Source organism: Condylura cristata, unplaced genomic scaffold (assembly GCF_000260355.1).
Source record: "Condylura cristata isolate star-nosed mole 26May11 unplaced genomic scaffold, ConCri1.0 scaffold00004, whole genome shotgun sequence".
In the NCBI taxonomy this organism is placed as follows: Eukaryota; Metazoa; Chordata; class Mammalia; order Eulipotyphla; family Talpidae; genus Condylura; species Condylura cristata.
In genome coordinates this window covers 61919448-61932373 of record NW_004567105.1, presented here as the reverse complement: position 1 = coordinate 61932373, position 12926 = coordinate 61919448, and the positions used below count along the sequence as shown (strand labels likewise).

Here is a 12926-nt window from a genome sequence, read left to right as displayed (position 1 = left end):
CTACATCTGCTCTGAAGATAACTCCCCATTGCTTCCCCTGTGGCCCCATCCCTTTGAAAGAAACTGAGGAAGACAAGGACCCAGCATCACAGACCCCACCAACAGCATAGAAGGGGCTCAGTTCACCTCTCTGCCCTTTGAAACCTCACCACCCACACCTGGTGCTATTGCCAAACTTCCCGCCTTGAGGCCTGTGACCTTGCTTGTTCCCTCTACTGAGATGTTCTTCTGGCTTTCTGTGCCCTCAGCATCAGTAATACCCAATGGATTAACCCATGGCTTTCCCCTCCTCTGAGTGCACGCCTGTGTGGACACATCCTGCTCAGCTTTTCCCTGCTGTCAGCCTGCCTGGGGCTGGTGGTGCCTCTGTACTGAGACCTCTGTACTCCCAGGGTCTCAGGCTACAAGATGCGGGGTGGCCAGAGTCTTCAACCCTCAGGTCTCAATGTTCAGACTCTTCCCAGTCCCTGTATCTGCTGGCTGGTCCTGACCAAAGTGCCAAACCACCCTTCACAGAATAAACACCCCGAAGCCTCCATGCATTCCACACAGACCCCTGTGTGATGCACAGAAGCACATGGCCCTATGTACACGCACTCAGAGGCCCAGTGCCCAGGCATGTGCAGATGGGCAATGGGGCCTGTGGCTCTCGGCTGCCTCCCTGCTTCTTCCCCCTGCTGCCACTGGGAGGTGTGGGGGGGTTCCCAGGAGTTCCAGCTTCCTCTGGCCATTCCTAGCTGAGTCTCCCAGGTTCCAGAGCTCAGGGAGTGTGAGGTTCCAACCCAGGAGTAGGGAGCCATTGACCAAGCCGCCTGGGAACCTGGTCAGTACCTGCAGGTCCCAGTCTCACTCAGGGTACACAGAAGGGGCCCTCAGTATACGGGACCATCCAAGGTACACAGTAAGGGCTCAGAGAGGCTCATGACCAGGACAGAGCACACAGTAGGTGCTTAGAGTCGCTCAGGACCAGCGATACACACAGTAAGTATCCTAGAAATGCTGGCTTAAGGAAAACTTCCCAAATGAGCTCTCCAAACTGGCATGACCCCTGGAGAAGGAAATGGACAAATGTGACCCCTTGGAGGACAGCAAAGGGCAGATGGGAGGGCCTCAGACAGCTCCAGCTGGCTGTCCCTCCCCCAGCTAGAGGAAGAAGCTATTTATAGTCCCCTAACTTGGCCCAGCCCCCTCTCCCCTGTGAGGCAACAGTGATCCCCCTCCTTCAGCCCACTGACAGACTGATGCCCCCTCAGGTCACCCCCCAGACATGGAGACACCCCTCACACCCCTTCCAGCACTAATCCCTTTAAGCCCAAGTCTTTCCCCAGTCCCCCACCCGCGCCAAGCAGCCCATGCCTACCCTGCCTTCTGTTCCCTGACCTGGGGTCTGTCAGGGAGCTGCCTCCTTCCTTGCCTCTGTCCATCCTGCAACCGAACTGGCCTTGGCCGCTGCCCCCCCGCAGCTTGGAGCCGGCAACCCCGCCCTCGGGTTCTGGAGAAAGCCCCAGCCAGCCCTTGGGCCCTGCCTCTCCAGCCCCGCCTTAGGCCCGCCCCCCCCCAGGGCTGCTTCCAGTTGAGACATCAGCGCCAGGGCCCCCACCCCAGGCCGCCACTCCAGCCTGTGCTGCCTTTCTCTCCCGCCTGAGATGCCCACACTGCCCCGTGTGGGCCCTTGTCTCTGGCCCTTGTCAGAGTTGTCTACACTGCCCAGAGTGCCCGCCCCACGTGCAGCAAGCCTGGCCACGCTGCCTGCCTGCCAGAGGTAGTCCCAACTCTAGCCCAGCAGCAGAGCTGGGAGTGTGAAATCGGTGACACTTACCTTCCACACCAAGGAGCCAGGTTAGTGGAATGGGGGTTGGGGAGGTAGAGCGGAGGGCAGAGCAAACAGGTGCCCTTGGGTCTCACTGCCTGGGTGCACGTGACTGATTCTCATGGCTCATTCTCCAATCACTGCCTTTATTGGGCACTTCCCATGTGCCAGAACCTCAAATACACCTGTCAGTGCGCGAAAGAAATTTGGTGGTGTTACTTTGTTTTACAGATGATCAAACCGAGGCTTGGAAAGGTGAGCTCACCTGCCAGGACACTTCAGTAGAGGCGGGGCTGCACTGGAGCGGCAGCAACCTGAGCCCCGTCCCCTGAGCCGTGTGTGACCAAGGGTGTGGGTAAGATCCCTGCCCTACTGTGTGCTATGCTTGCTTTATGCAAGTTTGGGGGACAAGCACCTGTTCCTCCCAGCCTGGCCACATGCCTGCCCCCGGCTCTCACACAGCTGTCAGATCCACGGAGACACAGCCACACATGCTCACACACCCCCAACTTGAGGCTGCCACAACCACAGCCACAGACATCCCACGCCTGAACATTCAAGCCTGGTGGCTCCATCGTCCGAGGTGGGTGCTGGGTGCACGTGACTCTCCCCAGCACCTCCCTGCATGATGACCTGTTGGGGGCAGGGCAGGCCTGCTGGTCTGACCTTAGGTGAACTGGTCTCAGGTGCACTGTGGAGTTCCTGAGTTGAGGTTCCTGTAAGTGGCCTGTGTGGCAACCACATGCGGCGGTGTCCGGATGCGCTGTGATTGTGTGGCAAGACTCCACATGGTAGCAAGTGACCTTCCACAGTAGAATCCAAGTGTCCAGACGGTCAGTCTGCGGGGCTCCCAGGTGTGGCAGGACTCCACTTGGCAGCAACCCAATGTGGCATTGTCCAGTTGTTCAGACACTGTGACTCTGTGAGACACAGCTGGGATATGACACCGTGTGGCAGTGATCCCACATGGTGTGTCCAGAGGGAGCATGCCCAGGTATAGTACTATCCAGCTCTGCCGCTGCCCTCCAGGCCTACCAGTTCAAGTGGCCCCATCATGGTGATCACCTCCTTCAGGCTCAGCGGCGGCCAACATGGGCCAGGATACGAGAATTGATGGCTGCCTGTTCCCTGGCAGCCCTAGCCCTGGCCTGCTCCAGTAAGATCTGCAGAAGGCCGATGGGGACGTCCAGTGAGAGTGTGATGCGCGGGCCGGGGCGGGGGCCAGTGCTGGGGCTGTCCGAGGCCACGGGATAGGGAGTGGCCTGGGGAAAGTTCTGAGGGAGGAGCTGGAAGGCTGGGACAGGGGTTGCTGGGACAAGCAGGGCCCTGCCCAGGACCAGGACCATCATCAGCAGAGCCCACCTGGTCATTGTGTGGTCAGGCTGTGAGGAAAAAACAGACTCAGAGAGGGGCTCTGGTGAGTTCTAGCTCATGGACAGAGAGTGACAGAAAAAGCAGAGACAGGGACTGAGGGGTAGAGATTAGGGAGGTAAGGTCAGGGGCACAGAGAGACGGAGACAGAGAGGAGAACATCAAGAAGAGAGCCAGAGTGCGACACAGAAAATCAAGGCAGAGCTGAGCAGAGAAGGGGTCAGGGAAATGGAAAGAGACATAGCTATGGAAGCTATGGAAGCACAAAGGGAGTAGAGAGAGAGATGAATGTGATGAGGCAGGGTAAAGTTGACGCAGTCAGGAAAAGATCAAAACCACCCCAGAGACAAAAAAGCCTGATGGTGATAAGGATGCAGAGAGGGAAAAAAGTGAATCCTGAGGTCTAAGCAAGAGAAACAGCAGATCCAGGACAAGGAGGGACAGAAATGGTGGTGCTTGAGGTAGAGAAGTAGTCAGAGACCCCGTAACCCCCTCAGGTCCAGACAAATCCCAAGCCCACTCAACCCCCAGGACCCTGCCCATCAGGACCCCATTCCTACCAGTACCAGCCTGCAGCTTCCACTGGGGGTGAGTCGGGCTGCTGGGGCTGCCTGGGGCTGGGGCCAGGCAGTGGTATGCTGTGGTCTCATCCTCTACCCCCTTCAGGGCCCATTTATCTCCCTCAGCCCCCTGGGATTGGAGCCAGAACATGCTTCATGGCATGAAACAGTCCCCACCTATGACTCATCACCTCCTGGGGAGCAGTGGGGACACACCTCACCCCATCTACCCCCTTTTGGGGTCAAGTAGTGGATTGAGGGTCAAGGGACAGTGACCAGGACTCATGTAAGATACTGCTAGCTCCTAGAGAAAACCTGCCTCCTCCCCTCCACACAGCTTGTCCACAAATAGTCACAACAGAACCCTTTTAAAACAGCAGCTTTAATGCCCCCCAGAATCAGCACCATGTCATCACAGGCCTGGGTCAAAGGGCGGGTCAGAAACAGTCACATCCGCTCACTGCCCACAGCCACCCGCACTGAGTCATCTGCCAGGGAGGCAGGAGCCACAATGGGGGTTTGTCCACAGGGGGGAAGGCGAGACCCACGGGACCAAGTCACTGAAATAACGGACACACACGTGCACGCTCACGTGCACACAGGTCACTAGCACCAAGGGGAGGGACAGCAGGGTCCAGCTGAGACACCAGTTCCTCCAGGGGACACAGAACTTCAGCTCCTCATTGGCGCCTCAGCTCTGGGCAGCACCTGGCAGGGCAGGTTGGGAGGTGTCTTTAGTCATCTGGCCCACCCAGCATGTCAGCCACGAGAAATATTGGGCACAAGCATCGTGGGAAGGAGCTGACAGCAAGTGCGAGTGGGACTCTGGCCTCCACAGGGAACATGGAGGGGGCCACACTGGGGACTCCGCAGCTACAGCCCTCTGTTCAGTTCTTTGGTCTGGAGGTCTGTCCTGGGTCCTGCAGTCTGAGGAGGCTTCTGACCCACGACCTAATCTAGATGGGCTCAGTGCCCAGGAACCCACTGCAGGGGGAGGTAGGCCCATACCTGTTCCCTGGCTCTGGACCACCGGGGGCTGGCAGCGACGCTCACAGGCCTCACGGGTCCCAAAACGGTTGGCATTCCCTCCGCAGCCACCGTAGACAAAGGGGTGACAGGCCGCCCTGCCACCTGCCCCAGCCCGATGGTACCAGCGCAGGGTGTACGCAGTACAGGAGCCCTCATCCAGTGGAAGCAAGCAGGGGTCTGAAGCTGATGGCGTCAGGAGGTCAGCAGGGGTGTGGGAATCACAGAGGGGTCATGAGAGGTCAGCAAGGGTCAGCTCTTTCTGCCTCTACCCCATCTTACCCCGACCCCCCTGTCCCGTTCTCACCGTCACCATGCCAAGGAGGCTCAGGGTCCTGGTATTCCTCCACGGAGTACTCAGAGTATTCGTACTCGTCGTCCTCGGGGGGCACCCGGCCTGTGGAGGGGTGGGGTGTGCTGTCACCGGGGTGCGCTGTCACCGGGGTACTGCCAGGTCAGGTTCATGCTGCCCAATCCTGGCCTCAGGGTGGACAGGCATACTGGTCTCCATGCCATGTGCACACGGTGCACACGGTGCACACGGTGCTTGTGCAGGGCCCTGAGTGTGCCAGGCAGGCAAGAGCGCCCCTGCACAAGTCTGGGCCCCACCCACACGGGTCCGTGTCCTCACCTTCTTCTTCTGCATGAGAGACCCGGAGCACTGGCACAGGGTGGAGTGGGGAGCTGGCGGTGTCTGCAGCGTAACTGGGGAGGGGTCCTGCGGCAAGGAGTGGGGCACAGGACCCTGGGTCATTGGGGCCCCACCCTAGCCAAGAGGACTCGGGTAATGGGCACAGCAGACCTGGGGTGAGGAAATTCCAGGAGCAGAAAATACCAGAAACTACTCACGTGATCCAGATGCAACAAACTGGCCTTGGCAGGCTGGAGGGGCAGAGAGAGAGACAATGACAGGGAGGGAGAGGGAGGAGAGACACACGGGGGGCAGATAGAGAGTGGCAGAGATGACAGGAGAAAGCAAAAACAGAGTGGGAAGCAGGAGAGAGAAGGGGAAGCCAGGGCAAGAGACACAGGAAACAGGCGGGCATGAGGCAGACGTGGGAGGAAGGGCGGATGGTCACTCTGATGTCCCGAGGGAGCCCACAGCACCCTGCCTCCTCTGGCTCCAAGGGACCTCAAGGACCCTGCCAACATCTGCCCATGGGTCTCCCCCCAGGGACGTCCTGTCAGCATGTCACTCTCTGTAGCTATCCACCTCCGCCCATCTTCTTGGCTGCTGTTCCCCCAAAGTTCTGAGGACCCTGACTGTCCCTGTCTAGGGTTGCTGGGGTGAAATGGGAATGGCGAGCCTCTGGGCCAGACCCCACTTACCGCAATGCTGACTCAACTCCTGCCGCACAAAGCCCCGAATGTCATGCTCCTGGGAACAGAAGGCAAGAATCCATCAGAACCCATGGGTCACAGGAGGGGCGCAGGCACGTGGCAGAGAGGCCGTGGGGGGACAGCATGCATCAGGGCCCAGACCCAGGGGCTGGGGTCTGGCGCAGGAGGCAGGCCGCAGCCCACCCAAGCCCACACTCACTGTCAGTGCGGCTTCTCCCTTCTCACCGCGGGGGCCGACAGGTCCTGGCCGCCCCTATGCGCAAGAGGTGGGATCAGACTGTGATCTCTGACCTCATGGATATCAGTGGTCACCCCAATCTCTCCCCTCAAGACTAGGAGTTCCCACTCACCTGCTCCCCTCTCTCTCCGGGGGCCCCAGGGGCCCCAGGAGCACCCACCACACTTTCTCCAGGGGGACCTCGTTCACCCTGTCAGACATGAGCACACAAGGAGGAGCAGAGGCTGAAGTGGTCAGCAGTAAAACAAAATAAGGATCAGGGGTTCAGAGGTTGGGGCAGGGACATTGGGGGAGGGGCAAGGTCAGAGGGTCAAGACGGTTCAGGGGTCAGGAGTCAGAGTCAGGGCCCCTTACCTTCTGGCCCTGAAGTCCCTCAGGACCTTTGGGACCAACACTTCCAGGAGGCCCTGGGGGGCCGCTAGAGCCATCATTGCCCCTGGGACCTGGGGAACCGCCAGGTCCCGGTGGGCCCTGAGGAGAGGTTGGCCAGTCAGTGATCAGAGCACCCCAAGACTTCCAGACAGCACAATCCCCTGAACTGATCACACGTTGACCACAACTTACCCGCTCCCCTTTCTCGCCCTGGTCACCCTTGGGTCCGAGTTGCCCATCGAAGCCTCGGTCACCCTGGCAACAAAAGAAGCATGCCTTGGCTTCCCTCAGCTCCATCCCCATGATCCTCCTGGCCCCAGAACCATGACCTGAGCACATGTGACCCTACCCATCAGGACCTTCAATCTGCTACGACCCCCATGGCCTCAACCCCACTGTGGCACCTATTTCCCTTACGCTGACACAGAGACCTTCCCCACCCACTGCAACCCCTCAGCACCCACGCACAGCTCCCTATTGCTCCACCACTCATCTCATACCCCTGCCCACCCTGAAACCTCAAGACCCACTCCACTTCACCCCCAATGACCCAACCTTCCTTGACCTAAACTCCCCATGACCCTTCTGTGCCTTTCCCAGCCCCATCCTGACCCCCAGTGTCACTGCCCAGAGACCCCATACCTTGGGACCGATCAGGCCCTCTTTCCCAGGGGCTCCTGACTGACCCGGCATACCCGGTTCCCCCTGGAAAAGAAAAGACATGAGCTGGGCCCTGGCCCACTCATCCTCTCCCCATCTGGGGTGCCTCACACTCACCATATCTCCTTTGCGTCCTGCCAGCCCAGGGCGGCCTGGGGAGCCAACTTCTCCCTGCGGGCACCAGGTGGAAGGGTCAGTCCAGACCCCAGGCCCCAGAGTGCCCACATCCCTGTCACCTGTCACTTCTGTACCTTATCTCCCTTCTCTCCATCCAGGCCACAGGCTCCTTTGAGGCCCCGTTCACCCTGAGGGGGAAAAACAGTGGAAAAGGGACATCCAGATACTTCAGTCTATTACCCTGATCCTCTCCAAAATGGCCACTGATACTAACTCAGCCTTCCTACCTCTGATGTAACACCCCACATTCAACCACAGATATCCCAACATCTAACCCCAGATACCTGACCTCCAACTCCAGATACCTCACCCTCCAACATCAGGCCCTCCTAATCAGGGCAAAAATCCAGTCCTCTTCCTACCTTAAGGCCCCGGGGACCCAAGAAGCCAACATCTCCTTTTTCTCCTCGGATACCAGGGACTCCATCCTGTCCTGGGGAACCCTGGAGGGGATGGGGTGGAGGGTGGGGAGGAATCACTGTGAGATCAGAGGACATCAATGAGGGATCAAAGGGAATCATGCAGGATTGATGTGCAGGGAACACTGTGGAGGTGAGTCACCGCTGGAGGCTAAGGCTGGTGGTGGGCAGGGTTTTTAAAGGGGACAAGGGTCACCAAGGGCAGGGGCTCAGCATGTGGTTGGGACCATCACTGGGGTTATTGTGAAGGTGGGGCCCCTGGGATCATGAGGGCACTGAGTCATTATAAATGAGGCTACCACATGGGGGTGGGGGCCCATGGGAGCAAGGATATCTTACCGGATCACCAGGGATCCCAGTAGCACCAGGTTCACCCTGTGGGGAGAGGAGATGAGGGAGGGTGGCCCCTCAATGTGACTGGCCCTTTCTGACCCACATGGAGCCACCCGGTGACTCTGCACTTTGGCTGCACACGGGCCCCACATGGCTGACAGGAGGGAGACTGGACACCCTCCCATGCTCAGAGGACAACTATGGGACATGTGTGACCCATGGACCATGCTGCGTGGGGACTTGCCTTAGGTCCGGTGAGTCCACGTGCTCCCAGAGACCCAGCTGAGCCCTTGTCACCAGGCTCTCCCTTGGCACCCTGTGGGAATGACCAGGAGGGGGACACCATCAGGACCAGACCAGGCCAGAAGGCTTGAGTATGACCGGAACCTCGCAGCCACGGCAGAGTTGGCAGGGGCCTCCCAAGCCGAACCCCAGTGTCTCTGCTTCCAGGCCACGCTGTGGCAGGGCGTGGCTGGCATTGTTCTCACCCCAGGACACCCAGATTCCTGCCCCTCTCTCCCACCACTGGGTGCTTAACCCTACCGGAGTACCCCTAATATCCAAGGAGCTCCGTCCTTTATTTACACAGGGCCTCTCATGGACCCACAGTGCACAGTTCTCCCCTCCTGACCGCAAATTGAGGCCTTGAGCTGCCGGCAGAGCCTCATCCTCTCGGCCATCCTCTGGCGCTCCACGGCCTACTGAGCCCCTCCCCTTCTGACCCCCCAGAAATGCCCCTCCCTTCCTCCTGTGCTGACCTCTCAGACCCCCAGAGAGGGTCTGACCCCATGGTCACAGGATCTCCCTCCTGACCCCACATAGAGAACCCCACTCTTCCCCATACCTTTTCTCCAGGGTCACCGCTGTCTCCCCGAGGTCCTTTGTCTCCATCTGTACCCCGAGGCCCTCGTTCACCCTGGGTCAGGGCCAGAAGTCAGGATCAGGGGCTGCCAGTCCTCACTCTCTGAGAGCTGAGCTCTCTCAGATTCTCTTGCCCAGCCCCTACAGAAGCCCCTCACGTACCCCAGGGAGACCCAGTCTACACGGCCCGCGCCCACTCACCGTGTCCCCCTTGGCACCCTGTGGCCCCGGTGGCCCCAAAACCACGGCTGAGTCACCCTGAGTGGACAGGGGCAGTCAGAGGAGTCAGGAGCACCTTCAGCCCCACCGTGCCCTGCCCCCATGCCCACACTCACCTTGACACCCTTTTGCCCCACAGTTCCAGCATCACCCTATTGGGTAGAAGAGTGTGAGTCTCACCCAGACGAAGGGTTTTTCCTTTTTTGAAGACTACAAAGACTTTTTATTTTTTCATGTAATGATGTAAACCCTAAATGTTGGCTCGACATGTCGTCACATGTAAGCTTTCCTCTCACTGACACCCAGCAGACTGGGGGATCCAGAGAACTGCTGTAACCCCTACGCAGCACAGCGTATCAGTATTCCAAAAGTCTGTCCAACCCTCGTCTCCTTTTATACTCTGACATCTCCACCATGGCGTTTGACAAGAGTCACAGGACACAGAGGTGCCCAAGGTCACGCCAACTTTCAGCCAGTTCAGCGGTGTACTGAACCCACACGGAGACCTTTGATGAGGGAGCCTGACCAGGGTCAGCAGCCTGGAATGGGGCGAAACCACGCAGAGGAGCCCCAAGTTCCGCATCACAAGAGCCACCCCGTCCCCTCTCACCCCCATCTGCCGCCACCTCCTTACCTTCTCCCCACGTTCTCCACGGCTGCCTGGGGGTCCCTGTGGGAGCAGAAGACTATCAGCTAAGGAGCTGGGGACTGATTAGTGGGCGGCTCAGGGGCAGGGGAGGGCTAGAGGGGTTCCGGGAGTCGAGGAGACAAAGGAGCAAGAGTAAACCAAGAGAAGCGCGGCCCGAGGGCTGCAGCGTCCCGGCAGCAGGGAGGCCCTGCAGTCGGTGCTGCTCCCGAGGCACCCACCACGAGTCCTCGGGGGCCCTCCTGTCCTGGGCGGCCATCTTCACCCTGGATGGGGACATTGAGATCACTGACTCAGAAGTCGGAAATCAGAGGCGAGAGCTGCGATGACGCGGTCACGCTGGTCATGGGCTGTGGCTGCGGAGCAGGACGTACGCACCCGGACACCTGGCTCCCCACGCTCCCTCGGGCCCCCGGCAGCCCTGCTCCAGGGTCCCCCCCCCCCGAGACCAAAAAGACACCGAGAAAAAGTGAGGGGCGCCAGCGGGGGACAGAAGATTGCAAGAGGCTAGTGAAGACGAGGGGTGACGGGTCAGCGGGGGTTGGCGGGGGGACAGGGGACAGGAAAGAGCCAGCAGTATATTCCACCTACCTTGTCTCCTTTGAGTCCAGAGGTCCCAGGTGCTCCCTGTAGGCAGAGTGAAATGAGGGTCCTGTGACTCGGAAAAGCACCCCCGAGTCAGGCAGTGCGGCAGAGTGCCCAGCGTGACTCTCACAAGGGCCCGCAAGGCCATGTGGGCACTGGGCGCTTCCACTCACCACCGACCCGGGCGGTCCAGGCGGCCCCAATGGGCCCGGGGCTCCTTCTCTCCCCGGGAGGCCTGCGAGCCCCTACAAAAAAAATAAGACAAGAAAAGTAGAGCATAACTCCAGAAACTTCCTCCCCTCTGCTCTCCCCAAGACTGGGGTGAGCCAAGGCAGGACCGAGGCCCCCTCCTTCTGCCTCACCCACTGCCAAATTCGAAGTGCTGAAGTCACCAAGTCCCCACAGGCTGCTCCCTTACCCGTTCTCCACTGGGGCCTGGTTGACCGGTCTCTCCTCGAGGGCCTGTCTGGCCAGGGAACCCAACAACACCAGGGGCACCAGGCAGTCCAGGGGGGCCCGAGTCTCCCTGGAACAGAGACAGCCAAGGGGGGCAGGACCCCAGCATGACCCCCTCCTCAGGACTGGCCTCTTCCTCCCGCTGCCAGGGGCCTCCCTGCCACCGTGATGGGCATCGACTCACCTTCAGACCTGGAGGACCAGCTGGTCCAGGGGGACCCTGGATCCCAATTCCTGCATCACCCTTCAAGGGAAAGAGCGATCATATCGGGCTCAGGGCGTCTCAGGACCATGAGACCCAACAGGCACATTTTGGAGGACACATACCTTGAGACCCTTGGGTCCCGGAGCGCCTTTCTGACCCTAAAAAAATAAAATCAGCAGCACTTTAGAGGGTAGGAACACCAACTCAGAACATAGGCATGGCCCAAAAATATTCCCAGGGGAGCACAGATGTGCTCAGACACATGGGAATTCAGACATGTGAGCAAGCCGTGGCTCACGGGAGAGCAGAGGACATGGCCACAGACATGCGGGACTCACACACGAGACAGACAGAGGCGCAACAGAGGTGAGCAGGAGGCGTGGGAGCTCAGGCAGGACTAGGAGCCCAGGCACTCCCATTCCAGGGTGTGAGCTGTGCTAGATACAGAGCACAGACCAGAGGGGGAGGGGGCGCAGGGACACACCACCAAGGAGGCGTCCACAGACCTCCGGAGTCCTGAACCTGAGTCCTGGGAGTGCAGAAGCCAAGAGCTCAAGACCCTGCTCGCTCCCCAGAGCAAGCCCCGGCCCAGACCTTGCCCAGACCCAGACTCACGTCTTCCCCGGGATCTCCAGGCTCCCCTGCACGGCCAGCTTCACCCTACGCAGAAAGGGTGGTGAGGGGCTGGACCCAGCCTTGCCCGCCGTGTCCCATGCTCGGGCCCTAGTGCCTGGCCTGCCTCACCTTCTCACCACGTGGCCCTGGCAGTCCGCGGTCGCCTTTGGCTCCCTGTGGAGATGGAGCAGGAGGTAACATGGGTGTCAGGGTCACAGAGGAGACTCAAGGCGGGAGGCCCAGTGCGGACACACTATGGAGGTTGAGGTCATGAGCGGGGATAAGCCATGCTGTCTGGGGCTCCATACTCACCGGCTTTCCTGCCAGGTCTCCAGCAAAGTCTCCAGGGGCTCCCTAGAAGAGAGAGAAGGATGGGTGGGGGTTCCTTGATCCCCCCCACCCCACTTAGCTCCTCCTCCCAGGGCTCCCACACTCACTTTTTCTCCCTTTGCTCCAGGGGGCCCGACCACAGCCTGTGGGACAAACTGACTGAGTTACCTGCTTCCTCCCTTTGCCCTACCCCCACCCAAAACTTGGGGAGGGGGGCAGTGAAAGAATGGGTAGAAAGAATGGGTGCCAAGGTTAAGGATCACCTGTCCAGGGGCCCCCATGGTTCCAGGCTCTCCTTTAGGTCCGACGGGGCCGGGAAGACCTGGAGACCCCTATAGCAGAGCAGTGTGAGAAGCTGCCTCTCTCCTACCCTGCCCTCCTGCCCTCCTGTCCACCCTCCACCCTCCAGGCACACAACTGAGCACAGGGGCCCATGCAGGCCTGCAGCAAGCTCCCCCAGAACACACCGGCACACCAGGGGCTCCTCTGTCTCCATCTTTTCCACTGGCACCATCACGACCTGGGGCTCCCGGCTTCCCTGTCTCCCCCTGAAAAGGAGGAGATCCATCAGGGGCAGACCAGTCCACTCAGCTCCTGCCCCCTGGGCCCAGCCCTGATCCCCAAGACTCACCACTTGCCCTGGCAAACCCGGTGGCCCCTGAGGACCCTGAGGAAGACAAATCGGATGTAAGGGGGACATGG

At 59.8% G+C, this 12926-nt stretch overlaps 2 protein-coding genes across 2 annotated transcripts in view; both read right to left on the bottom strand.

Annotated features, from left to right (window-relative positions):
• Window positions 1-2886: 2886 nt before the first annotated feature.
• Window positions 2887-3180, bottom strand: UCN2 (urocortin 2). Its single transcript, XM_004676598.1, has one exon. It carries the CDS (start codon window positions 3178-3180, stop codon window positions 2887-2889), a length of 294 nt encoding a protein of 97 aa, XP_004676655.1.
• Window positions 3181-4110: 930 nt separating this feature from the next.
• Window positions 4111-12926, bottom strand: part of COL7A1 (collagen, type VII, alpha 1) — a 31018-nt gene continuing 22202 nt past the window's right edge. The window contains 35 exon segments of the mRNA XM_012734909.1: window positions 4111-4449; window positions 4750-4947; window positions 5075-5164; window positions 5399-5485; window positions 5617-5649; window positions 6097-6145; window positions 6308-6361; window positions 6459-6536; window positions 6701-6817; window positions 6911-6973; window positions 7361-7423; window positions 7496-7549; window positions 7630-7683; window positions 7918-7998; window positions 8314-8349; window positions 8552-8623; window positions 9152-9223; window positions 9370-9426; window positions 9504-9539; window positions 10022-10057; window positions 10255-10299; window positions 10412-10434; window positions 10437-10471; window positions 10626-10660; window positions 10792-10863; window positions 11037-11144; window positions 11259-11318; window positions 11402-11437; window positions 11895-11939; window positions 12024-12068; window positions 12207-12248; window positions 12332-12367; window positions 12488-12556; window positions 12692-12772; window positions 12856-12891. Coding sequence (XP_012590363.1) covers window positions 4433-4449; window positions 4750-4947; window positions 5075-5164; window positions 5399-5485; window positions 5617-5649; window positions 6097-6145; window positions 6308-6361; window positions 6459-6536; window positions 6701-6817; window positions 6911-6973; window positions 7361-7423; window positions 7496-7549; window positions 7630-7683; window positions 7918-7998; window positions 8314-8349; window positions 8552-8623; window positions 9152-9223; window positions 9370-9426; window positions 9504-9539; window positions 10022-10057; window positions 10255-10299; window positions 10412-10434; window positions 10437-10471; window positions 10626-10660; window positions 10792-10863; window positions 11037-11144; window positions 11259-11318; window positions 11402-11437; window positions 11895-11939; window positions 12024-12068; window positions 12207-12248; window positions 12332-12367; window positions 12488-12556; window positions 12692-12772; window positions 12856-12891 — 2115 coding nt within the window. The 3' untranslated portion in view covers window positions 4111-4432.

What these genes read in the sequence shown, in the direction of transcription:
- UCN2 (XM_004676598.1), bottom strand. Translation starts at nt 3,180, where the DNA reads ATGACCAGGTGGGCTCTGCTGATGATGGTCCTGGTCCTGGGCAGGGCC.